Source organism: Vidua macroura, chromosome Z (assembly GCF_024509145.1).
Source record: "Vidua macroura isolate BioBank_ID:100142 chromosome Z, ASM2450914v1, whole genome shotgun sequence".
NCBI lineage: Eukaryota > Metazoa > Chordata > Aves > Passeriformes > Viduidae > Vidua > Vidua macroura.
Genome location: NC_071611.1, coordinates 48,003,636 through 48,031,578, shown reverse-complemented (window position 1 = coordinate 48,031,578; position 27,943 = coordinate 48,003,636). Strand labels below are relative to the sequence as shown.

Here is a 27,943-nt window from a genome sequence, read left to right as displayed (position 1 = left end):
GCCTTGTGCCAGATGGGGGCTGTATTGCATTGAATAAACCCACACTGCCGACACGATCTCTGCTGTAGCGTCAAGTCCGAATATTTAAATGGTAGAAAGGGTGGTGGTGATTTTATTAACATTGAAGTAACGCTTGCTTCCCTCTGTAAGAAGAAGGAAAAGTTTGGGGAGCCCCCTAACTCACCCCAGGCATCAGCTCAAGAGCAAAAGTCAGTCACCTAAGAAGGAAGATATAATGGCAAGCTGGTGGTGTTTACCAGCTTACTGCTTCCTACCTGGAAGAATTGTGGACCACAATGATTGTAAATGTGTGGTCTCCTAGAAAGCAGACACTTCTGTAGGTGTACTACTCTCTACACCTCTCCAGAGGTGGGCCTTAGGAGAGCAGAGCCAAGGGGAACCACTGCTGCCCCTAATCAGGCTGTGGATAGGACATAATTTTCCCAGCTTTTAAATTGTTGGGGTTTTTTGCAATTTTGAATACAGAACAGGACATCAGTGTGTAACTATTCTGGCTTCACTGGAAAGTTTGTTGCATAAACTTTCCTAACCTGCTTTATAACTGAACATCCAAAGGGCTTTGAAATGTAAAAGACTGTGGTTTTTAAACTACAGTCTAAAACAATTCCCTTTTGTAACAGCGACAATGCAAAGAGATTTGGGAAGGCAGAAGAGAGATAAAAGGCCTTTAATAAGAAGCACTCCTCCACCCACAGTGTCCTTTAGTAGGCTTCAGATCTTGGTTTCAAGATGACAACTAAAAGGGGTGGACAGCTGGATCCACAGGGATCCCTTGATCCCTAAGGGAATTCTGTCCCCTCCCAGAGCTAGTTGTCTGTCTGCTCCCCACTCCATTTTGGGAGACTACCAGGCTGTCCTAAGCCCAGATTGCCTAACCCATCCTTCAAAGCTCTCTTACCCCACTCCCACTTCCCCAGCAGGCTTTGGAAAAGGACCTCTTGTTCTCCCAGCCACCAGTCTCACCTGCCCCATTGCAAGCCCTGGGACAAGAGCAGGACTAACCACACATTAACCCCCAAGAGCCAACAAACATACATGACATAAAGCTAGAGCTGCTGGTCTCAGATGCACATCTGCATGTGGAAGTGAAGATCTTCATTGCTGGAGGAAATTTCATTCTACAGCTCAAAAACTATTTCAGTAACTAGATGTGCTGTCATTCCATGAAGTGGTACCTGACTTCCACAGTTGCCTTCAGAGCTTAAAAATGAGCAGTTTTTCAACCACTCCCTTTCTAAAATTCTAGCATTTCTGAAAAGCTTGGAGCTGGCTGACAAAAATCACTTCTAGTGGAACATCTGTCAAAACTCTCCAAGCAGATTTGTGCAGGGTAGATTACTGTGAGGTCAGTCAGCCCCACCTCTGCCCCTAAAGGGCACCAACACAGCACTCACATACGTGTCAGTTACCCAAAGCCAGAGGGGTCATCATCAGTTTCATTTTACAGTCCATGTTCCCAAAGAGAAGGGAAGGGGAGTTTATGTCTGTGAAGCTTGCACAGCCACAGATAGCATCCCTTTCACATCTCGTGCTGACATATTGAAAGACTGGAGATAAGACAGGGCATAAATAGTCTCCTGTCTCTTGGGACCTTCTTCTCATGGGTTTTTTTCGTGCAGAGGAGAGACAGATGCGGTCTCAACATAGTTTGGTCATCAGGAAAGGAAAAAGGCAGGACTTCATCTCTCAAAGGAAGGCCACAAAATTTCCCTCCCAGTCAAGATCTTTCCTTGGCATGCTGTGCATGTACTTCCCCCACACCCAGGCCACACTGTGATCTCTCAGTTGATCTCTCAGAAAGCAGTTTTTCTCTCAGTTACAGTCACTGAGCTCATGTCTCCTTGAATTTGTAAGATTTACAGTCCGTCAGCCTGTTCTGGGCACCAGGCAGCCCCTGTGGCTGCAGCCCCTTCCCTCTCTGTTGAGATGTGCTGCCCTTCCACCCAGCTGGTTTCAGTGGCACATACTCACCAGGATGTCACTGATACACCTTGCAACAAACCATTTCCAAAGTGATGGCAAATATTCAACTAATTTCTTATAAGGCTGAATGCAAAGGCCTGCTGAAAGGATGGTATCTAGGGCAAAGAACTCATTCTTTACATGACCTCCACTGTCCCTAGCCCTACCCCAGCCCCAGGCTCTCGGAGAAGACTGGTGCAGAAGGAAAGAAGTGGTATTTATTCAAGGAGAGATGAGAGACCTTGGTATATGTGACACAGCAGGAGAGGAGTACAACAAACAAGCACAGAGGTGCAGTTAAACAGAGCAAAGCTGAGGCTTCATTCAAGGTCATCCTTGAATGAACATCCTTGAATGAATGGACAGGCAGCCCCCTTAGCAGCAACACATGCAGAATGAACTAAAAAATGCATTGGAGAGAGGGACAAGAACAGCTCCCTGAACAGGTTGTTTATCCTCTTCAGCAATTGTAGCTCTCCCTGTCCTCGCTACTATCTCTTGCTTTGACCAAATGTCGTTCTGGCTCTTGGTCTCTTGGGCTCTTCCTCTACAATTTGTCCCACTTGGGATGTGTCTGCTTCCTGTGAATCCAGTGAAAAATAACTACAGTCAGCTGTCCATTGTAAGAGGGCAATACTGTCCCAGACACATCTCCAGAACAGGCTGCTTTTGTGCCCTGGCAGCCGAGTCCACAAGCCAGGTGTCCAGTACACTGTCTGCCATGGCTCACCTTCACAGCAAGAGATGGCAGTCACAAAAAAACACACCATCAGAAGCACAAGTCAAAAGTTTCTGCTTTGCACCAGATGGTACCACTTTGGAAGTGTATCAGACAAAACAAAATAGCTGGTATCGCAGGTCCTGCCCTTTCTTTGGAAGGCTGAGGCTGTTTACCCCCCAGCATAGGTCAGGAACCCACATTCAGAGAACAGCTGTATGAAGCACCTAATTTCTCTGATCTACAACCAAAGGTTAACCCTCAAGGGACCAACTCCTGTCCATAGCTCCATTTTGAAGTCATTAATTCTTCCAGACTCATTAGCATCCAGAACGGTGAGCCCTACATGTGAACTGCAGCAGCATTTACATCTGCTGCTAACAGTCTGCTCCCTGGTCCCTTCACCAAACAAATCAAAAAGAGTTGCTCCTTAAACTTCTTCTCCTCACAGCTTTATACATCTTGCCTTTTTTCCCAGACTGACTGGGACCTGACCGGCAAAGTCTTTCCTCATATGAAAGTACTTCCATATTTTCAATGACATACTCTAATTATCCTTTTCTGTATCTTTTTTAGTTCTACCATGCCTTTGATTTCTGCATGCAATATTTCAAAACTGGGCAGAGTATCTGAGCAGGTGTAAGAAGGAAAAGTTACTACAAAGACTAGCCAAGCTGAGAAGAGGTGAGCAGACAGAAAAAATAATAGTAAGCAGTACAAGCACCTTCAGCTACTTTGAGAGCTTGGTCCCACACCACGTCCCACAGTCCCACAGTCAACAGCTGTCTGCCTACAGATGCAGTCCTGTGATAAAGACAAGTTGTTGAGCCTCAACAGACCATCATTGTGCGGGCAGAAGTGAATCATTCAAGAAAAACAGGGTAGTGGTTAATTTTAGAAGGACAGTCTCTAAACAGCACCAGCATTGAAGGAATGAATTAACAAAGTCCAGAAGGGCCAGAAACTGTGCTAGGTTCTTCAAGCACAACCAGTTCACTTTCATCCTTAGCAAATATATATTGTATATATTGAAAAAGTAGCATTGCAATAACACCATCAATTAACTTTTAATTAAAGGCTGAACTTTTGCCTTTCATCTGTTCCGTCCTGATTCCAGAGAGATCATAATCTCATATTGAAGTTAATCCACAACACTGCATGCCTAATTTTACTGAAGCAATAAACATCAGACGGCCAGCTTCTCCCTCTCACCAGATCCTAAGTCATGAAAACTCATATACATGGTATTTGTTTCTGAAAGGGAAGTCTTCACAGCATCACTGCTTGAAGTTTAAGAGCTTCATTGCCTGATAACTGTGTTTCCATTTTTTCACAAAGGAGATGGTAGAACAAAACATACCATATTCTCCTTTGGTCACAGCTGAATCCGTGTCACTAAAGCATCTTTCTGGTTTTGCCTCCTTTGTCCACTAAATACTTTATGATTTGCAGTTTCTCCCAGAAGAGAACAACTGAAGATAAACATCTGAACAGCATATTCTGCTTATAATACAAGAAAGGCAAATGAGTTGTACAATGTAGCAAGGTGTTAAAAATCTGCAAGCAGCAATGCAAGACATATAAATACACACGCACCAAGAGTCACCTGCCAGGGCAGTTGGGGCCTCTTCCATCATTTTGCAATTTGAGCAACAGCATTAACTGAGTATCCTCTGAGATCTAGCTCCCTAGAAAGCCTGTCCTTCCTCCAACCTCTTGACACGCTCTCTAAAACCTGCTCGCCCTGGGGAGCTCACCTGCTTGATGGGAATGACAAGGAAGGCACCACCACCCACACACTCAGTCACCACCGCGATGAAGCTGGGGTTCACAGCGCAGAAGTGGTTGTCATGGACGTTGAGGGTGATGGGCACACAGTCATAGCACTTTTCCTTGCTGGCGGCTTTGCCAAACACGTGGCGGAACTTGGATCTGCGGTACTGTGGGTGCCACGACATCTGCAAGGAGAGAAACACAACATCCCAAGGCATAAGGACAGGCCATCCTGGCAAAGCTTGCAGAGCCCCACTCCCCTCTTCCCACCACAGGCTCTCCCTCCCCCCTCGGGCTGCTCACACCAAGCCTCAGTCAGCAAGCTGTAGATGTGTTTTTTCTGGTGTTCACCCCTTTGCCATAACCCTGTTGCACATCTCTGATGGAGAGAGGAGAGTGCAGGGAAGAAGTGATAGCTCTCAGTATCACCAGCCAGCTGGGCTGTGTATGTGCCAGCAGTCCCTGTCACTGGAGCAGGGTCACATCACAGCAAGTTTAAGAGGAGATTAATTCTGGTATGATAGAGTTCAGAAAGCATGAAAAATACAACATCTTGCGCATGGAAAGCATGAAGGATGGTGAGTGAACAAGCCAGTCTGGATGCGTGCTTTCTTTAGCCCTCAGGTGGTTTAGGACCAAAACTTGCTCTAAATTTTGCTCACAGGAACAGAAAAAAGAAGTTTGACAGATCATAGGAATAGTTGCAGTCACCTGTTGATGTTTTTTCCACAGACAATTATGTTCTGCGTGTCTGGTTTATGACTGCACTACAGCTCTCTGACAGACAGCATTTTAAATGGTGTTTAAATGACACATAAAGCGTGCTAAACACAAGAATCCCTTCTCAGAGAGAGCAGTGAGGCTTAATGGAACTGATTTCAAAAAATCATAGAGTCACAGAGTCATAGAATGGTTTGGGTTGGAAGGGACCTTGAAGACCATCTAGTTCCAACCCCCCTGACACGGACAGCGACACCTCCCACTAGACCAAGTTTCTCAAGGCCTTATCCAAACCAGCCTCAAACACTGTCAGGGATGGGGCATCCACAGCTTTTCTGTGCAACCTGTTCCAGTATCTCACCTCCCTCACAGTAAAGAATTTCTTCCTAAGATCTAATCTATGTTTCCCCTCTTTCAGTTTGTCTGCATTAGTCCTTGTCCTACCACTGCACTTCCTTATGAAGACTCATTCTCCATCTTCCCTGTAGAACCCTTCAGATATTGGAAGATTGCTACTGAGGTTTCCATGCAGTCTTCTTTTATCCAGGCTGAACAGCCCCAATTTTCTCAGCCTGTCTTCATAAGGGAGGTGCTCCAGTCCTTTTAATTTCATAGCCCTCCTCTGGACTTGCTCCAGCAGTTCCATATCATTATTATGTTGGGGGCACCAAAACTGTATGCACTGTTCCAGGTGAGGTCTCACAAGAGCAGAGGGGTACAATCCTGTCCTTCAACTGGCTATTTTCAAAAAGGAAACTATCAGCGTTGGTCAGAGAAGGTAATTAAGACCATTAAATCCAGATTCCACAAGATTTAGAGAGTAAAAGGCATACAGTGAGTGTAGTGAGAAGATTGTACTGCCCAAATGAAAAGAAATGCAGAAATGAAAAGAAAAGCAGGAAGATTATGGGTGAAAGAGCACCTCACACAACAGCTGGGAATATAGGCAAATAATGGCAAAGGACAGGATTTTGCCCCATACTGACATCTTTAACGTGCATTTGGTGAACAGGATTATCAGTGTTGCTGGATCAACAATACTCCAATTTGATAAGGTAACCCAACCAAGTAGCTTTTGAGCTACAGCAAGGCTTAGACAGCTCACTCACATGGTTGAAGGGTTCAGGGAAGCATGCATGCACTCAATGGCAGGAAGCCAAGTGCATCATCACCTGACAAGCAGAGGTCTAAGCAATTTTAAACCAAAATGTCCACATTGCTGGCATGGTACTGCATCTTCTTGGGATGTCAATCAAATACTAAGAAACCATATGGCTTAATACTGGGCAGTCAAACTGGAGCTTTACAAACTCTCATCAATACAAAGTTCCACAAAGCTCACCTCCTGTGTCACACTGGGAGATTTGGGCTGTGAACAGTACTAGGACACAAGTTCTATCCTATTTCCTGCCTCCTCCCAGTTCTACTGACACAGCTCAGAGCCAACCCCACCTTGGACAAATACACATGACTGTAAGAGTCCTGGCAGACCACAGGTTGCCTTCACAGTCATCTTTGTTGCTCTCTTTTACCTTAGCATGTTTTACCTATGTTAACCCTGATGTGTCCATATTTTTAGCTGAATAAATCTCTTCTACAGAAACATTAGGTGCAAAAGGTCTTTTATACAGTAAGACCTACCTGTGCCAAACAAAATCAAAGAAATGCAAGTTATTTGAAAAAGGAAGTAGCAATCCTGAATGCTGATCTTGAAAGAAGGGATGTTCACAGGCAGAAAGCAAGCTGAGGTTATATGCAACTGGCTGCCTCCCCAAACAGTCCCAGAGGTGCAGTGTTCTCAAACAATTGCAATGCTCATTACAGTTTTAGTGGTTAGGTTTACTCACACCAGGAGGAGGGGAGGAATTACTGTATTGCCCAGATGCAGCAGTATGCAGCAGTTGCTTCTTACAGCAGGGTTATTATCTTTCCAAAAGGAACTAAATTGCCTGGCTGCAAGGTAATTCTAGCTACACGGCTTTCAAATTGGGAGAGAAAGTGTGGTCTGAAGTTTCAAGCCTCTTCTGGAGAAAGGAGTCACCAAGTACACAGGAGCAGTTATTGAGAAAGCCAGGACTCTTCACCTAGAGAAGCTCAGAAATATCTTATCAATGCATACTAATACCTTAGTATTAGAGCAGTAGTAGAGAAGACAGAATCAGACCCTCCTCAGCAGTGCCCAGCAACTGGACAAGAAGCACTGGGTACAAACTGAAACTCAGAAAACTCCATTTATATGCAATGAAACACTTTTTCTCTGTGAGGGTTGTCTAACACTGGCACCAGTTACCCTAAACATTATGGAGTCTCCATCCTTGGAGGCATGGTCCTGAGCAACTTTTCTCGTTGACCCTGCTTTGAGAAGAAGGACTGGACTAGATGATCTCAAGGGATCACTTCCAATCTCAACTGTTCTGTGATCCTGTGATTTTAGGGCCTCTGGATCTCTCTTGTACTGCCCTAAAAATGCCACTGCCAACATACCAAGATGCACATCCATACAAGGCAGACTTTCAACCCAATAAACCTGAAGTGTGCCTTACAGGCTCAGCTTTCTCACCTGTTCCTCTGACAGGAAGTGATGACAACACATTTCTTCCTCATTCATAAAAACTGCTGTTTGGAGAGGCAACCATTTTCAAAACTGTTCAAAGAGTAACTTAGAGCAACTATAAGGAATGGGGGGAAAGGGGGAAAAAGTGACAAAAAATATACCAATATTTTGTCAGTAAGATAGGATTGCTTTTACATTGCAATAACAGGCACTATCATCTCCAAATAATTAAAAGGCATATTTGTGCATTTTATAACATCTGAAAATTTAATGTTTTGCCAGTCCCTTAACAATATGTTTTCCCTGAATGTTTTTTGGACTAAAAAGCTAAAGCATTAGCTTACTCCCTGCACTGGAGGGTCAGCCCCAGTGTAGAGGATCTCTCCTTGCAGAGCCAAGTTTGAGCTGTGTGAGCCCATATTGACACAGCCCAAGGACCTGAAAATCCTGTGTGTGCAGCACTAGACAAGGCCTGAAGCCAGAGCTGAGGGATCCCCAGCTCACCTCACTGCTTGTGGGACAGCAAGATGTCAGAGTGCCCACAGCAGGGGCATACAGACTGCCCATGCACATTGGGCAGCACACATGGACAGCAGATTTTGAGAGGCTGCTGGAACTGAGGTCTGGGTCCTCTTTCTGGTCAAAGAGGCTGAAGACCTCCCTCACTTGCTGCTCAGGCCTCTGGTGCCAGCACATAGACTTAACTTAACTGACAAAAGGATAAAAGTGACTGATAAAGGGATCACTGACTGTCTGCCAGGGTAGTGCAGAGCCCTTTGCATCCTGGAGAAAGAAGGAAGGCAGCACCGCCTTTGCAATCCAGGAATCAGCCTCGTGCCTTCCCTCCTCATCACCCTGACCTAATTCTCAGTATTGCTAGACTCCCTGTGGGGCAGGGGAGAACCAGGATGGAGAGAGACAGCGCAGATTGTAGTACTGTTCATGTACTTCTAACCATACAGCTGATGGAAAGACTGTGCTTAGCAATATCCTCTCACTCAGCTCTCAGGGAACAAGTCCTAGGACTTTGTGGTTTTCATTACCACCTCTCCATCAAAGAACATTAAGTAGACCTTTTCCTGAAGCTGCCAAAAATTCCTAGAGAAGAATACAAAGATCCCTACAAGCACTTCTCAGATCCCTGTTTACCAGGCTGGACACCAGCTTTTTCAGGCTGGACAGTGTTTCCAGACAGCTTCTGCCTATTGAGATGTGCAACCCTCTTGATGCCTCAGGTTTTAGTTTTTATATTTTTCAGATTCTGTTCTGCTTTAGTGTGTAAGTCTAGGCTTCATATTATGGGATATTCTCTCTTCACAGAATACATAGACAAAACAATTCCTTCTCCAGCTGGGGACCCAAGGACAGCCGATCCAGATCTCAGGCCCAAGAGCATAAACAATGGTGGGCTGAAGAGAGAAAACAAGGATAGGACTTTATGGGCTAGAGCTGTAATTGGACAATTAGCTCCAATATAGACCAGAACTTATAAATGACCTCATGACCAGTCATCCATTTTTGTGGCCATTTGGGTTGTGCTGCTCAAGGTGGATCTATTGAGGCCTCTTAATAAATACCTACTTTATTCTTTAGCTCCATCTAGTCTCATTTCTAGGTCAGCCTTCACAAGACATCACTAGCACTGGAAACACTATCTCATAAAAGAATATGTTGTACTTCACACAAAATAGAGTAAAATACACCCATTTGCTTCAAAATTCCTCACAGCTGGCATGAAGAGAGGAAGCAGCTCGTCTGCCTCTGTAAGTAGGATAATGCAACTATAAGAGATACAGCAAGGACACACAGTTTAAAATTGTTTCTGTAACCTCTCAGTGTAGGCAGTCCTCGGTCTTCATGCCAAAAGAATGTTACTACTCTGATAAGCAGATCTGATTGTGAAGGGAGTCTCAACTACAGAGCAGAGTAAACTTCATGAAAGCTTGATGCAGCAAATGCAGTCAGCAACAGGTCATGGAAGGAAGAGCAGAAGGGAATCAACCAAGAATCTGTTGCTTGGTTATCTCTTTATTTTTTAAGACAGAGTTCAGCAGCTGGGTCTGAAATTACGAGATAAAAAAGCAAAGCCATAGCAAATCTCAGCTCAGTACTCAGAACAGGTGGGAATTTTCTTTCTGATACCTGAAAGGGTGCCTAGAAAACCACTGAGGTATTTTGATACCCTCAAGCACAGCCTACTCAGCTCTTTGGTGCTTACCAAACATGACCGTCAAAATGGCTGTGTGACCTCTAGAGAACAGGCAGTTAAAGACAGACTGCAGTTCCACCACTTGTCTTCAGAAATACAATGCAGTAGCATTGAAGTGACTTTGCTCTGCTTTAGCTCTCACTCTTTTACATGACTGTGTATGGAAACTTAGCTTTTCATGACTCACCTGCAAAACACAACTGCAAATGTCTTAGCCCTTGCCAAAGGAGTGAGCTCCTAGAAGGGTTGTGAAGCCTAGGGATGTCTGCAGCACTTCAATACATTCTTAGGAGAGCCATGCTGTGGCATATTTACTACTCCTGAGGAAATGTCAGACCAACCAAACAGGCATATGCCTGTACAACTGAACTGAACACGTGCTTCACCATCAGCCAGCATGTTCCCAGTTTTCCTATGGTATCCCACTTACCCTAGGATTACAGATTTGTCTGCACCATTGTATTGGTTTTGCATGGCCTGGTTTTGGTAACAAAGGGCTAGAGGGGTGGCTTCTGTGAGAAGCTGCTGGAAGCTTCTTCCATGCCCAACAGAGCCAATCCCTGGTGGCTCCAAAGATGGACATGCCACTGGCCAAGGCCGGGCCAATTAGAAATGATAGTAACACCTCTGTGATAACATATTTAAGAAGAATTGAAAACCAAAAGGGGTTGCAGAGTTGGAATTTTGATTAGAGAAGAGCAGAGAAAGAACATGTGAGAAGAACAACTCTGCAGACACCAAGGTTAGTGAAGAAGGAGGGGCCAGAGGGGCTCCAGGCACCAGAGCTGAGATTCCCCTGCAGCCTGTGGTGCAGCCCATGGTGAAGCAGCTGTGCCCCTGCAGCCCACACAGGGATGCACAGGGATGCAGAGATCCACCTGCACCCTATGGAGGTGCCCATGCTGGAGCAGGTGGATGCCTGGAGGAAGCTGTAACCCTGTGGGAGACCTGTGGAGAGAGGGGCCCTGCTCCCAGGCTGGAGCAGCCTGTCCTTGGAGGACTGCACCCCATGGAAGAGTGACCCACGCCGCAGCAGTTTGAAGGGGACTGGTGCCCATGAGATGGAGCCACGTCAAAAGCTCATGGAAAACTGTCTCCCATGGGAGGGGCCCCAGGTGCAGCAGGAGAACCACTCCTCTCCCTGAGCAGTGGGAACAGCCTCGGGTGACGAACTGACCATAACCCCCATTCCCTGTTTTATTGCACTGCTGGGGTAGGAAGCAGAGCTGGAAGGACAGAGGGGTGGGAGGAAGGTGTTTTTAATAGTTTATTATACTTCTTATTATCCTGCTCTGAGTTTGTTAGTAATAAACTCAGTTAATATCTCTAAGTTGAGCCTGTTTTGCCCATGATACTATTTGATGAATGACGACTTCCCATTCCTTAATCTCAACCCAGGAACCCTTCATTAAATTTTCTTTCTTCTGTCCAACTGCAGAGAGGAGTGAGTACCTGGCTTTGGTTAGTGCCTAGCATCTACCCTGGGTCAACTCATTACAACCATGCATGATATTTGTGAATTCTGGATGAATTTATCTTGGTCTTGGAGAAAATAACCACATGGAAAAAAAGTTAAATATGTTTGAAGAAACCCAGACCTATGGTAGCTTAATCCAGATCAAACTGAGAGTACCCTCTATTCTGGCACCACAGTGTTTTGTAAAAGACTCACAGCAGCAGAGTCAGTCCCAATAGTGTAAAAACTCAAAACTTTGTCAATGCTTTATTCTACCATTTCTCATCTTTGATACCCTTAGTATTTTTGATATCCTGGCAGTACCAGGAGCAAACCAGGAAATTATTTTCCTTACATCCTGGGAAAGACCTGAAAGAAGATTGATGGGACCTTATCTCCTACAAATACTACTTCTTGAGTGTGGCTCCAAACACTGCTAGGAGGTGACCTCTCCAGCACACAATCCTGGATTGCTTGTGGTCTGGCACCTTCAGCCCCATCCACAAGCTGATTTCTCTTACTCTGAGCAGAAAATTAATGTGCAAAAGGATGGGAATTATGAAAACAGAAGCAAACAAACAAACAAGCAAAAGACCACAACAAAAACCAATCACAAAACCAATCCAAAAACCAGAACAAGGCACTTGAGCAGAATCAGATCTTAATAAGTATCTGATGTGGGTTAAAAAGAGCACAAATGATAGGGGTCACATCACATCTGGAAGGAGGGGAATTGGAGTGTTTTGGCAGCAACAAGATCTCTCACTCTGCTCACCCAGGGAACCACAACCAGGTAGCATGACTGTGTCACCCCAGGAAAGAAGTAGCTATGAAGCAGAGGTCTCCGCATTCTCCTGTGAACATCTCCAGTTATGACGGCACCAGAAGACTTGGGAGCCAGGACTTCCATGCATCCCACAGCTGACTGCCAAGAAGGTGACCCATTTTCTACTTCCCAGGTGCCCAGAGCTGGGCTATCTGGTACCAGGCCCCCATCTGCCAAACCAACCCCAAGGGCTCAGAATTGTGACTTTTTCAGAGCCAAAAGTGTCTGCTGCCACCCATCACAATTCAACAATGAACTTAGTGTTGATGACAATTTTTTTTGGTGACTTTATACAAGGGGAAAGGCTGAACAAACCCACCACTCACAAACCTGGATGTACTCCTTGTATTTTCTTTCCTTACAGGCATATTCCCTATTGAATACAAGCAAGAAATGAGGTAGACTGGCTTTGTGCTGAAGTACCAAGTCATGGCATGAGTTGTCTGTATTTCCAGGAGAGAAACTACATGAAACAAGCGTGCAGACAAGAGGATGCTATATACTGCGTGCTCACACTCCACTCCACTGGCCTGCACTGGGATTTCTGTTCAGCTTGTGCTTTGATCACCAGCAACATGAACACTAGACAAAAGACCTCAGCTCTGGGCACTGCTCTTGAGGACGTGCCAGAGAGTTAGAGGAGAATTTAGGGCAGAGCTGTATGAACCAGTGATCAGAGGTGTGAGATCTGCTAAGAAATCCTAAAAACTTTGGGGTGGAGATGAAGGAGGGAAGTCATGACAGTAGGCTTCGAACACAGAACAAGTTGGTACAAGGAGGATATAAATCATCTGCTTTCAAAGTCTAGGGGAGACAAGAGAGTCAAAAGATGTGTGTTTTAACTGCATCAAAGAAGTTTCCAATTAGGGACCAGCAAAACTTTTATCAGTCATAGGAGTGGGAGAGAGAATGGCATTCATCTCTCCTGGCATTTCCCAGGCAGGTTCAATAAAAGCCTACCAATGATTACAGAGCTACAGCTGCTCCTGATTTGGACAGAAAACAGACTAGCAGAGACTGAAGAGAAATCAGATAATAATTTTAATTTCACATGCAATACGTCTGCTATGTCTGGAGTGTGGCAGGGCTATACACCCACTCATCCTGGCTGCATTAACCCACTCAAAAGTGCACCCAGTATCTTAATTTTAAGCAATTTTCAGTTGCAGTACTTAATGCCAAAATTTAAGTTTTAACATCCAGGGACTGTGGGAGGGGTTCCTGCTCTCCCTTGGGAGGCAGCAACAGTTTAGAAATCAGCTGCTGCTCTCCACCCCAGAAGAGCTGTCCATCAATGTTTAGCATACTCCCCAGTTCCAGAAAGTTCAGTTATTCTGTTACCCCCATTGGCTCCTGTTAGAATACCACTCCTCCTCTGTACCCCGATTAGTTCTCTGTATGTCACCCCACTCTGTCTCCCCCCTTTACCCGTTGCCCATTGGCTGTCTTGTACCCTAACCACTCCCACTTCTTTGCCCTTAATACCCAGCCCCGCCTTTCCTCGGGGCTTCCGGAGTTCGCTCCCTTCTGGAGAGTTCATGTCCCTCGTTTCACCCTCCTGTTCCTACGCTCCTGAAATAAAGCCTCTAGGAATAAAGCCACTTCGGAGCCCTCTCGTCCTTACGGTGGAGCTATCCGGGTCCCGCCACATCCTCCCCGCGGACCAGTCCTCTGAGGGTTTTCCCCCAGACAGGCTGGGCACCCGGGTGAAGCCCGGAGGACTTGTATTTTAATACAAGGGACAAAGCAGCTGAATCAGATATAGCTACTTCAGAGCAATCTGCTTCATTATGGTACCAAGAGCTGGGTTGCAATTTAGCAATGGCCATGATTCCAACCATTAACTGGCCAGAGTAGCTGCTTCCAAATATATCACTCTTCAGAGTTACTCTTAAGAGTGGTATAATGGTAGATGAAAGCCAAAAGTTTAATTTCAGTTTGTTTGCTTGATGCAGAGTTTGAGCTGAAACCTTTTCCACTGCATTGTAAAAACAAGTGGGCCCTATTTCCTTGAGGTTAATCTCAGCAACTCTGTGAGACTGCAAAAAGGACTTGTAGAGGGATAAGACCACCCCAACCAGATACAGACCTGAAGATAATGGTAAAGAAAAGGGGTGTCACTTTCAAAAGCAGAGATCACATGCAAAGGAAGGAAATGGATACATAAAAGCATTCAAAGTGCTACAAATGCCACCTGGAGAACTCACAGCAGCTGAACAAGTCCAGTAGGCGCAAGAAATTTCTGCTCTTGGCAAGGCCACGTAAAGCTCCTTCAAGAAGGTGTCGGAGGTCTCTGGCACCAGAAAATCTTTCAAGCTAACCAGGCTGGAAATCATTTTCCTGTTTGCAGAGAGCTGTTCTCAGTGCCCAGAGCTGCCCATAGCCCATCCCAACACCCATCTCCTGAGGGACCCAGCTCCAGACATAAACTACACTCTTTCCATACCTCCTGCACAGCAGGGTCCTGGCCGCACCTAGCATGAATCCACCCAACACACATCCATCCAGGCACAAATCCTTGACCCCTTCTGTTCCCCATGCCAACATCTGCCACTGTTTCACTGATTCAAGGCAGTGAAGGGAGGAGGCTCACAGCTGACTCCAGTGACACAAACAGGCATTCTACTCCATCACCTGTAAGACAGTCAAAGCCTTTTTCACGAGTTTCGTACAAACTAAGCCTGTGCGAGCACAAGATCGCTGCCTGTAGAGCATCAGATTAGATGAGTCTTGTGAGTCTCTCACAAGACTGTATTACAGTCTTGGCATGGAAGCAGGGCACAAAAAGGCTGTGTGAATTGCAGAAGCAGCACTCAAGCCAATGCAGTATTTTTAGTCCAAATAACAGTTTCTAAATTCTAACAGAAAGCTCTCCAGCTCTGTCAGTCTTCAGGTAAGCAACAGGGGGACAGACTGCCTGTCTCTGCTCTTGATCTCTGGATCATATGGCACATTCACTAAACAGCTGGATTTGATGACCCTTGTGGGTGCCTTGCAACTCAGAATATCCTGTGAAATCTGTAAAACACTATTGCAGCAATCAAAGAACGGACAGAGCTCTTCAAGAGACCAGAATCTGGCACAGTATCTCCTGAAGAGACAAACTTGTACCCTTCCCCATCCAAACCCACAATGCTACACTCACACTCTTCAGAACACCCGGGCTCAGAGCCTTCCAGTTCATAGTGCACAATGGTTCCATTGCACAGATCCATTATGTGCATGGTACGTGCCCCATGCCAAACAATTGTTTTCTGTTCTCTTGTGTTGCACACCTCTGAGCAGAGTAGAAACACATGCCAACGAATTAATAATGGTTATGGCTGCACACACTCCCACAGCTTCATGCAAGAGGTCTCCCTTCTCTTCAAGACCTGTTCTCCACATGGCCTGTGTGGTATTTCTGCATGAAAGCTGTCCTGACATTGGGAGACACAGGCTGAAATCCAGCCAAACCTCTGGAGACCTAGTCCCAGTGCACTCCTGGGGAAAGCACATAACATGACAGTCTACCAAAAAAAAAAAATTAAGTACTGTTTTCTACTGTTCATAGGCAAGTTTCCAAACTCTGCTTATACCTCTTACTTGCCACTGTAAAAAGCACTTCAGATGATCAAGTGTTCTAGCCTAACAGGTCAGACTCTCTTTCTCCTGTGTCCTTACTCCCAGGGAATCAAGAGAATTTGACCAAATCAAAAGACCTTTTCAGAGGTCTCAATCCCTTGAAAGTTAGAAGGAATTTGAAAAGCAGAGAGACCAACAGAGAAAAAATACACTCTGTCTTCATTCCTTCTCTTGTATGCAGGGTCAAAAGAGATAAAAAGGGGAGAAAAGAAGGAATGCAAATTCTAGAAGGAGGATTTTGAAAGTTACAATGAGCACTTTAATCTCAAATGCCATTAAAACTTCATTTCCTTTTTACCTTCTCATTTGGAATGCTAAACTTGCATTGCATTGGTACTGCCTCTTCACTTTCAGCCTAATAATTTTTGAGTGATGTTTCTATGGCCGAAAAACCCATAGGGGTCGCCTTGCATGTCTTGAGAGAACTGTTTGCAAGCACCCAAGGAGAAGCCACAAGAGATTCAAACTTCCAACCTCATGCAAAAAAAGCAGATGGAAAGTGGCACAAGGCTATACAGCTAGAAAACTCCTGAAAAGACACACATCTTCTTCTCAGTCCTGTACCACCAGTCCATGAAATAAAATCTTTACCTGCACTCAGCTCCAAGTAATAAAATCAAACAGAAATAAGCATCATCATCATTCCCAGAATCTGCCTAGATCCATTTTTTTCTCTGGTAACATCTCTCCTTCTTTCTTGAAATCATCCATCAGTTTCATCCATCTTATCCTTCTCCTATTCTGCTAAAATGTCGTCCTCTCCACTTTTCTTCCACACCTCTTATTGTCTCAAAAATCATTCCTCCCTGTCCAAAAATGAATAAGGTAACTTGATGCCTGAAGGTAAGAAGAGTCACTCTGGGAGACTCAAAAAGCCCTTTCTTGTCTCGGCCAATGACAAGTAGACAATGCTTACATCCAGATGACAAGAAAAAGATGTACATGAGTTCAGGTTCAGTACTGCCTCACACTGAACACCAAGCTATGTACTGGAAATAGGGGATACATTCCCATTCTCAGTACCCCAGGACTTGTAGAAAGGAAACAGTTAAACACATCATTTTAAATAAGGCAATTAATATATCATGAAATATTGCTGGTTTTCTGCCTGAGAGCCAGCTACATGCACTGTAAATTTCATTACATGGCTCCATACAGAGCAAACTGTACAAGAGAGTTCCATAAAAAGTACTTCCCCTCTCCTCACTCTGCTGTCCCCACAAGAGATTTATGTTGAAGCAGGAAGACATGTGCTACTTGCTCCCAAACCAGGCTTCTGCATTCTTCACACAGGCACAGGGTCCTGGTTTCAGTGTCTCTCTGCTTTAAGCAGACAATTGCCCCCTCTCCTGATCAGAGAGGTGTGATTCTTGCTGCATCTTGCTTCCTGATGAATCTCAGCAGAGGAACATCTGCTAAGCAGGCTGCTCTAAAACTTTCTGCTTTTACTAGCCAGCATCAGGGCACAGGGCACAGCTCTGATGAGGGAAGCAGTGCAGTGCAGTACTTACCTCCTGCCAGCAAGGTTAATGAGTTTTACAAGTCCTGCAGCAGGCATCTGTCACCTGCATGGGACATACTAGCAAGACTCATACAAGCACCTTCACTGGGATATGGCTGCTTTTAGCAGCTAACTTATCAACTAAGACAACTAAGTCCCAGGTCCACACAGCTGGACCAGGAAAGTTTTGGCAAACATAAATACATATATAATTGTGTTTACTCTGAATTATGCTATTAATGCTTCTTTCACAGGGCAAAGATCTCTCTCCCCAGGACCTTGTACTGCAACCCTGCCCCTGTGGTTAAGCAAGATAATTCAAAGAGACAGGCATTGAAAAAACAGTGTGTAGAGGTACTTCTCTCTTCCAGACCACTTTAATACCAAATGCATTCCTCACCCTTTCTTCTTGCCTTTCGCAGAGAAAGGGCTGCTGGCTGCAGCCATGATAGAAGCAAATGATCACAAAGCAAGCAAGCAATGAGAAAGGTTCTGTTATGCTAGTCTGGTGTCACTTTTTAGCAAAAGCAATCAGTGCAATTCCCCATCCCATCTGTCCTCATCTGCCACCAGCTATCATGGATATGAAAAGGGCTTCATTAGAAACAACAAAGTGGAAGACATGTCACTCTTGCTAAATCAAGTATTGTAGTAAGGTGTAGTTTTTTTCCAGTAGCATGCACTCATCCCAAAAAGGTTGTGGAAAACAGGACAGACCTGTGCAAACATAGACCAGGCTCAGGCATGAGCAGTCAGCCCACTGGAGAACAGTTCAGTCATCATTTGTTCATCCCCACACTAGTATTAGTCCCAGGCGATTTAACCAGACCTCATCCTGATCCCATTCTTCTCTTCTCCCTTTCATCTGAAGCAGGCAGTAAGGGACAGCTTTATCACACATGCAAGTTAATTTTCTGGCTAAAGGAAAGGCCATCCTCAGTGACATACCAGTATGGCTGCAGCTGTCTCCAGCTGCACCTTACAAACTCCCAGAAGGGAGACTCCCTCACTCTCCTGGTGCCCTGCACCACCTTCCTTAGGCTGACCAACCCTCACAGACTTCTACCCATGCTCTCCATGCATGACCTGGAGAACCAGCAGAGCAGGGAGTACTTTCAGGAGCACCTGCCTCTTGCTTCCAGAGAGGACTCACTAGCAGCCAGAGGGAAGCCAGTGGGGTCGGGCTTGTGACTCTCTTAATCACGAAGTTACTAATTACATGGGTGTACTCAAACATACCAAGTCCTGTGCACCCCCAGGCAGGTGGGGAGGCAGTCCCTGGTTCAGCCTGCAAAGAAACTAGAGGAGATCCCTCAAAATACCAAGGGAATTAATGCACTGCCAGGCTGGTAGAAGAGTGGGTGGAGGCTTTGACAAGACATCCTTTTGCTCCATTGGTCTGAGACAACCCTCATCTCAACCTACTAGCAGCTCTTGCTTCCCCGTGAGGAAGGTCTTTATCATAAAGGCAAATGCTCCTCTCTCCTGTCCTCTCCTGCTCGGTTACAACTTGTTTATAACGAGATCTTCCCATGAGAATGTACATCAACAAACCAAGGCCAAGCCCTCAATACAGCCATCCAAACTTTGTGTTGAAAGGATCACACTGTCCCTTCTCATTTTAAGCATTCCTTTCCTTGGGTTGTGAAAGCTTTTGGGTAAGGCTGTGTGACATATACTGCTGTCCCTATGGAGAACTAAGAATTGATCTTGGAGACAAGCATTTAACAAATTATGTGTTCCAACACCTGGCAATGGTACTCCACGGACCACCTTCCAGTATTCTGGTACTGAGAAGACTGCTCACTGGTGCACTAGGAAGATGCAGGTGTCACAACAGATCTCCAGCTTTTCAGCTCCATTCTTAAAAGAAAAGTGAAACTTTTATTTTGCCCTGAGAAGGCAGAAAGTATAAATACTAACTGTGACTCTGTTGTGTCTCCGCAAGTAGTTCCAAGCACAAATTAGGAAGTTTGTTGCAAAGGAGCACTAGAAAAAGCAGCAGGGACACTGAAAAGACTGAGGCACTGAATGCCTTCTTCACCTCCGTCTTTACTGTTAAGATCAGCATTCAGGCACCCTGGAGCCTGAGGGATCCAGAAAATCTAAAGTAAGGAAGACTGACTCTTGTTGGAGGAAGATCAGGTCAGAGAACATTTAAACAGACTGGATATGGACAAGAGCCTGATGGAATGGACCCACAGGAGCTGCGAAAGCTGGCCCTTGCTCCTGCAAGATCATTCCTGGTTTTCTTTGAAAGCTTATGGCAATGGGGTATCATCCCTGAGGACTGGAAGACTGTAAGTGTCATCCTTACTTTCAAAAGGGCAAGACAGAGGATCTAGGGAACCACAGGCTGTTCAGCCTGAGCTTGATCAGAGAGTTAAATGTAAAAAGGAACTCTTAGACTCTGAGGGTGGTCACACACGCTGCCTGTCTCAGACACAGGTTGCTGAGAGAGGCTGTGGAGTCTGAGAGACACTCAAAACCCAACTAGACAAAGTCCTGAACCTGCTCTGAGATGGCAGCTGGACTAGGTGAAGTCCAGAGGTACCTCCACCCTCAATCATGCTATGGCCCTGTGAAATCTCCACTGATCTCTTGGGTGAGGATCCTGAACAGGTACAGTGAAAGTAGACCAGAATTTTCTGTGTGCATTCAGTGTGAAGAAGATGGGAGAGATCCCTCTTACACAACACTGCCTGCAAGAAACTTGTCATATGGGCCATGCTAAGGGGAAGGAAAACAAGCAGCAACTCAAACAGATGACGTAAAGCAACAAAAACAGCTGGACCACAGTGCAAACTCTCTCAATCAAGACCAAGTAGATGAGGAACAGGCAGGTGAGAAGGTTTTCTGGGGAGTCTGGGAAAAGGATAATAACATCAAAGTATTAAAAGATGGAGAGTCAGCCCAGCTTTTGTAAATCCTTGCCAGGCTTCACAAGCCAAACTGCATTAAGAAAACCCAAAATCACTATGACATAGTATATTCAGATTCCAGTACTATGATAGTTCCTCACTACAGTATGAGGTTAGCAAGAAGGTCCTCAAATGGGAAGCATAAATTCATGGAACAAAAGCAGATCATCACTGGTCTTGTGAGTTCATCTTTTTTCCTGTCCTCATTAATTTTTCTACATCCTCCCCTAAGGACTTTTTCCCCCAAATTCTCAAGTAATGGAAAGACCATCAGCATCCCACTAAACTTAACCCAGCACACATCTGCCTTTACAATCACGCAGCTTTTCTCCACTATCGAAGTTAGATCTCCTTTTGTGCAATCACTGTCCCTTGCTTCTTATTCTATTTAACCAGATCCCAGGCAAAAGATTCTAACCCTTCTTACTGCAGCAAGCTTTCCTCCACAGCTGACACACAGCTTCCCAGTCTTCCCCAGTTTTTACCTCATTCTTCTTCTGTCAGACATGTTTTCTGAACAGCTGACAAATTTCTCCTCCTTGCTTCCACTCTCTTTGGCTCATCTGCATTTTACCAGAGCAGCTGCACCTAAAACTGGCAGAATACATCTATTCCACTAACATGCATGGACAGAACCATCCAAGGCTCCCTTTTAAATTTACCAGATATTCTCCAGTTCATATTTATCATTTTCTTTCTACAGCATGTCACTGGGTCATGTTGGAATTAAATGCAGCCTTTGGATGCTTTTCTGCAGAACTGCACTGGGTGTGATGGTACTGCATTATCTGGAGACCTGAACCTCTCTCTGCTGAACCGTTTCCTAATTTTCCCATGCCATTACTTCAGTTCATCAAGGCAGTTTCAAACCAGAGCCCTGTCATTCTGCAAGCTTCCTGCTCCTCCTGGTTTCCTGTTTATTGTTTATTCCTTTGTCCTAATTGCTAATAAAAATCAGATGTCAGGGAGAACTTGCAAAATTCTTCTCAATAAATCCTCACATTCTGATACCAAACTGTCTTGTAAGCTCTCCTCTATAATCCTCTCACCAAATTTACATATACCTGACCACAGACAGATGTATATAGTGCACATTCCTTTATCTTAATTGTGTGGGATAACATTTTCCTGAAGTCAAGATAAATGATCCCACATCCACAGGGCTTACCACCCTCTGGAAGATGAAATCAGAGTGTTGACAGGTTGATTTCACTATGCTCATGCTGCCTTTTTCATCTCATTATTTCTCTCATGTGTTCCACTTTTTCTTGTTGTTCTGATGTTCTCCTTATAGAGAGGCTCAAGCCTCCCTGTTTCTAGAGTTCAGGAACCTCCCCCATCCTCTGTAGAATACTCAAAGACAACCTGTTAATTGCTCTGAGTTAATTTCAGACAACTCTTCATGTGTGTTGCAGCTCACACTGACTGGGGTCCCCACACATCTTCCATGAGCACTGTCTAACATCACCTGCCCCACTGTAGTACAAAGTACCACTCATCCCTTCTTGCTGTTACAGGGGAGTGTATCCAGGCTTGGGGAGGGCTCTGCATTTGTCCCTAGAAGAATCCAGTGTGGTTGGAAGCTGTGACCCCTACCAGACTGGACTGCACTGCTGAGCTGATCACAGGGCATCCCTTAGGCAGCAACTCCCTGGCTAAGCAACCAGTATCCCAAGAACCCACTGGGATCCCCAGACTGGGCTGCATGCAGGACATTAGAGTGTTTGTTGTTCACAGCCTACCAGGGGTGCAGTTTCTCAGGATCTCCAGCTTGTGTTCTCCTGGGGCTCTGGGAGCAGGTTTTTCCAACACACAAGACTAAGCTCCATGTCCAGCACAGGAAGCATCATTCACAGAAAGCCTTAACTGCAGCAGGAGAAGACCTCCTGTCTCACCTGTGACTGGACATCTGGAGCAACACCCAGGAGCCCAGATTCAGAATCAGTGAGCCAGAGAACACCTCTTGTCACAGCCTGCCTCCTTGGGCTGCACAAAGTCTTGCTCCTTCTACTATGGAAAGTCAAGCCTGCAGCATTGTGCAACCTGGCAGCTCCCTGCAGGACAGGCAGCCTCACACTTCTGCCTACACTGGGTTTTACTCTGCACACCAACAAATGTCCCTGTGCAGACATGGTTCTCTAAAGGCAAGATGGGGATGAAAGCCTCTTCTCCTTTCTCGTGTAAGAAGTACCCTTTTGGATTAATTTCTGCATGTCCTGGAGGACCAGCCATACTGGTGTGATTGTATTAATATAATTACAGGCTTTAGCTTGTGCTGAAAATGTATTCCCACATAAATAGGCCCAGTGGTAGTAACAAGATAAGCAAAGATGTCTGTCCTTTGCAGTACATGAAAAGCAACAGTTCTAGAAATCCAGAGAGCAACTATAGCTCACACTTTACAGCTCAGCAGACAACACTATCATTGCCATTTTTGTTTCTTCTTCCTATAGCTCTTTAATCTCAAAATAGGAATTGTCTTTTTCTGCCCAGGAAAGGGGTGGGGAATTGCTCCCTGAGAACACTCTTCAGAACATTTATGCATTATCTTTGCAAGTAATCCGTCATACACCTCCTAAGTCCAGCATGTGTGACTGTTGTCCTTTGACAGTCACTTCCCAGCACCCAGCAGCACAATCTGAGCATGGCCATGAGCACACAGAAGCCATGCCATATGCTGGCAATTCACTTACCCTGGTGTGTCCCTTTGCCACACCCATGTTATAGACTAGTTTGCTGACTCCCACCCTCATCCAGGCAATATTTTTAATTTAATGATCTCAGGTTTACATTTTTGAGTTTGCTTTTTTTTTCCAAAAATCCACCCACACATGTTTCCATCTTCAAAGATAGAATACAAGTACACCCTTAAAAAGGCAACCCTGAAGGCAAACAGTGGAATTTCAAACAGAGGAACTGGTATTTATGATTTGTAAGAAACACACATAAGAAAGAGTTTCCTGGTTTATCACAGCATGTGTTGAGTTGCTGCTTCAAGACAAAATCAGAGCCCTCAGAATTTCATCACCAGACACCACCTTCTGGCTCAGATGCCAAATAAGAACAGACTGTTTCATTTCTGGACTTGCTTTCCACAAACCTATCACTCCAAATGGTTTGTGAGCCTCTCAGCTTAAGCTGGATTCCCTTCAAAGCCATGGACGCTCTCCTAGGCATATCTGCAGTACAGTAGGTGATACACCCCTAGACAGACCTTGCCATCCAAATTCCACTTCTGTGCTATAACACTATCAAGTGGAAATTACCAGTAATAAATTCCTTTGGAACAAAAGTCAACCAGACCATATGATTATAAAGCAACCCATAGCTTTAAAAACCATCTGCTCATGTCATCTCAAACAACACTACAAGCTCAGAGGCTACAGGTTTATTGTTACAAGAGAAATAAACAACATTGATTTGGTGGCTTTCACCTCTTGGTTCATGACTTCATTGCACCTAATGCAGGGCAGGTGGATCTGCATTGAGGCCATGTCTCTTTCACAACTGTGGTCTGAGAAGTAAAATCCTTGAGAAACAAATGTTGCCTTGGAGGTAAGGTTTATCAGTTCAGAGTCCCCAGATGGAGAACCTAACCATCAGACCATGGTCTTGAACATGTCAATTGACAGCCAGCTGTTAACAGTCAGCAAAGAGAGCTACAGAAAAGCATGTGTTCCCAGGCCGGCTTCTGTGTACTCAATCTCCAGAACAGGCTCTCGGGCAGTCCAGTCAGTCACAAGCACACACACTGCAGTTTTGCCCCTATGTACTGCAGTTTCGCCTCTTCACACAAAAACAGGGCCCATGTATCACAGCACTGCATCCTGAACCCTTCATGAGGTCTTCCACTGCAGCCAGTATGCAGAAGCACAGGACCTGTGTCCCATAACCCTGCTGCTGCTGGGTGCCCCAGCAGTGTGTTCAGCAGTGGGAATCTAATGGGTAAGGCTGTTGAATATGCATTAACAGAGAATCCAAAGTGGGACACTTATGGCAGACACTTGAGCCGGGATAGGGAAGCAGCTGAAGCTGGTGCCACAAGAAAACTGAGTTACTCATGAAATCTTGCAAACAGGGCCAGCCTAGCAAGCAGTTTTGTATTAATAATGCATTAAAAAAAAAAAAAAAAAAAAAAAAAAAAAGAGCTGCAAATAGTTTTTGTAAACAAGAAAGTAAGTGGAGAACCATTAACTAAGTGATGTCACATTCCTTGATTTGCTTTATCAATCTCAGTATTCAAAAAAAAAAGTTTAAGAGCAGTCCAGGCTCTCTAGCGAATCAACAAAACCACACAAAGGACCGTATCACTCCTCACAGCCTCGAGGCTGTACATTAGCTTTTAGCAACGGTGTCTACCACATGAATAATGCAGCAGCTCTTCCAGAGCATCTATACTCCAATCAATCCACAGTAGCAAATAAAAACCTTTCAGCACACCTTTCTATCAGGCAGCAGGACTGTTTTTACAGCTGCTCAGAGGCATATCCTTGGAAAAACAACCCTATCTGCAACCAAAACTGGAAGCTTTTAAATCGGCCAGCTGGGAACCAGCCTTTTAAATCAGCCATCCTGCGATGGGCCTCGATTTTATCAATTGCCTTTCTTTGTCTTTTGTTCCATAAGGATCCACACCCACCGTTCCAGGACTCAGATTAAGGGAGCTTAGACTAAGGTTTCAGTCGGCTTTCAGAAATAGACACGTGTCTCTCCCAAAAGCAGCTCAGAGCCTGCAGACGGCCCTTCCCAAGAGGGAGATGGTGGCCTCACCGCACACACAGCCTACATACACACCACATCCTTCTCCTGCACTATAAAGCAGCCTCATAATGAAGAAGGGTCAAAGAGCCTTCACCAAACCAAGCATCAGTCAGATGCTCCAATCTGTATTTTCAGAAGCAGAACAGGTGATGAAAAGAGGCACTTTTGAAGAGGCACTTTTATCTATGTCCATCACCAATGCTGGTTTGAGCAATGCTCCTCTGCAGAAGCACAAAGGTCCCTTCTCCTGGGAAGCCCACCAGGAGTTATGGGAACTGCTTCTGTCACCACAGTCAGCAGCACATCATGCAGGCCACTGGCTACCTGAGGAAGGGCATGCCACCAATGCAGATGGACCAGGATCCAGAAGCAGTGAGGGACAAAATCACAGCAGCAAGCAGGATCTCAAAGAACAATATATTCTAGAGATGTTGTCTCTCATCAGAAAACTCAGCTGTAAATAACACTCCAAAATATTCGCAGCTCTCCAGCATGGCACAGGTACTTAAATATGGTGCCCTGGTAAGTTGGTTGTGGAAAACAAACAGCTCTAGAATAAACATTGCACAAGTAGAGAGGACATGAAGTAGGAAGGTGAAGGAGTCACTCAAAACTAAAAAAATGGGTTGATTTCCTCATCCACAAAACAGGAATTTCTCTGAGAGTACACAGCAGCCCCTCTTGCCCCTTATTTTTGGTGCACACTGGCCAGGGCAGGTCTCAAGTGAGTCCTTGCAGAAGATATGTCAGCCCTTCCCCCACACTGGTGGTAGGTCAAAGCTTACACAGAGGGTGCCACATGGACACAGCCTCAGGAGATGCAGTGAGACAGGTGAGACAGTGGCTCCTCCATTGATACAGGCATCTTCTGCTCAGACCGTAAGCAAAAGGGTATTTCAATACTTTTGCATTCCCCCGTTACTGGCTTAGGCTAGGGAAGGCAAACATTGCATAGAGACCCAGCCTGTACTGAACAGAAAGACTCCAGAAACCCACTGCAGCCATGCACCCCACAAACATCATCACCAGCTGGTACCACACTGTTTGTCTCAGAGCTTCTTTCTAATGATAGAACCCAAGGCTGCCCAACTAGGGCCAAATTCATGCCAAGGTCCCAGGCTTGGCAAAATGCACATTGTGCAGATTTTTTTACTTTAGAAGATACACCAAGTGTTGTGATCCTCAAAATAATTTTAAGCACATATGTCCAGGGGCAGGCAAGGGCTGCCAAGAGTGAGTGAAACAAGACCACTCTTCACAAGACAAGGTTCTGTGGCCTTCCTTGATGAGTTTTCCAGCTACACTTGTGTTCAGTCACAGGTTTAAACCACAGTGCACTCCCCAAGGCAGGCAGCAACACCAAATGTCATCCAGCATAATAACACCCTCATGGTGATACCTGTCCGTGTTATTGCCACATCCCCACTGCCCAGTACTTCTCTTCTGTGCTCTTCTTCCATGCTGGTAAAGCAGGGAGATGGACAAGGGAGTACATGTGCCTCATAAAAATAGCTCAGCCAGGTTATTTTTAACTCATCTTAGCACAGTCAGCAACGATGGTGAGGAACAGTGAAGAAAGCAAAGAGAAAAACTGGCAGAGACGTCACCCTCAGGCAGCTCTGAAGAGGCTCAAGCTCTCCTGTCACCTGATCTGGTGACTCTAAGACTGTATTTTGGATAGAGCCCCCCAGAACATTTTGAAGTGCACATCATGAAGTACTGGCTGAATTGTCACCTGTTCTTTATTTTATTGCTGTGGTCACTTCCAATCTTGACACCAAATGTGTACTTGAGCCTCCGTGGGACAAGTGAGAGAAGCAAAGAGAAATTACAACACTAAATCACACAGAACCACACGAAAACCTCAGGCCAGAAGGCACTTCTGGAGATCCTGAGTCAGTCCTGTCCTCAGCCCACAGCAAAGTTCACTACAAAGGGAGGTCAGGTTACTTAGACTGTCCATCTGAGTTTGAAATACTGATGAGGATGGAGATCCCATTGGCCTCCTTGGGAAATGTGCCTATCTGGAGTCTTGTGGAGAAGCTCATGCTGCAGTTGTCCTGCAGAGTTACCCAGATGACTCTGGTCAAACTTGCTGGCCACCACGACCCTCATAGCCTTCACAAGAGCTGCTCCTTTCGCTGCAGGAAGAGGCTGCACATCAGGGCAGAAGTTGACTTTTATCTTTATTAAATTTCATGGGGGGCTGGTTTTACATTTGTTATAGGCATAAAGCAGTCTGGAGCCTCCAGCATGTTTAGAAAAGCCCAGGAGCTGGTAAGTACCCATGGAGGGTCTGTTGCCAGATGCTGGACTTCCCTGCAGTGGCCTGACAAGCTATACTCTTCCCATAAGCAACCAAAGTGGTTCGCCCTGGAGCAAGGGAGCCTGAGGCACCATCACTCTTACTCCACTGTCATCAGCACTTGGAGCTCTGCTTCTTGAAGGTTCACACCACTCACTCAGGCACAGGGAATAAAACATCACGAATCACCCCTAGTCACAGAAGTTTCTTTATTAATAGTTTTAAGCCAACATCAGCTATAAATCAAGCTGAAGCATACGGACCACCCTTCAATGTGTGTGAAGACACTTGTGCTCAGTCAGTGCAAAGTCAGTTTGTACATCCCAGGAGGCACAGGGGAATACTCCAGGGATGATTCCACACTCAGTGGTAACACCTTTTTTTGGCAGTTTAACCTGTCCCTTCACCACTCCTTTTTCTGCCTCATGAGGTGCCATACTCTGCAAGTTCTGACAGAAAGAAACATGGTGAGTTGAGGACATAAATGCCTTCAGTCAACATGGCCTTTACAAGATATCATAGTGGGTCAGGGGAGTGTGGAGACTAGCGAAAGCCAAACCTCAGCTCAGTTTCATTAGGCTTACCAGAGCTC

General features: G+C 45.3%; 1 protein-coding gene across 3 annotated transcripts in view; it reads right to left on the bottom strand.

Moving 5' to 3' along the window:
- The window catches only part of CORO2A (coronin 2A), a 63,015-nt gene that overhangs the window by 16,115 nt on the left and 18,957 nt on the right, over positions 1-27,943 (bottom strand). For all 3 annotated transcript variants that reach the window (XM_054002913.1, XM_054002911.1, XM_054002912.1), the window contains exon 2: positions 4,459-4,659. In XM_054002913.1, the coding sequence (XP_053858888.1) occupies positions 4,459-4,659 (201 nt within the window). The remainder of the gene's footprint in view (positions 1-4,458; positions 4,660-27,943) is intronic.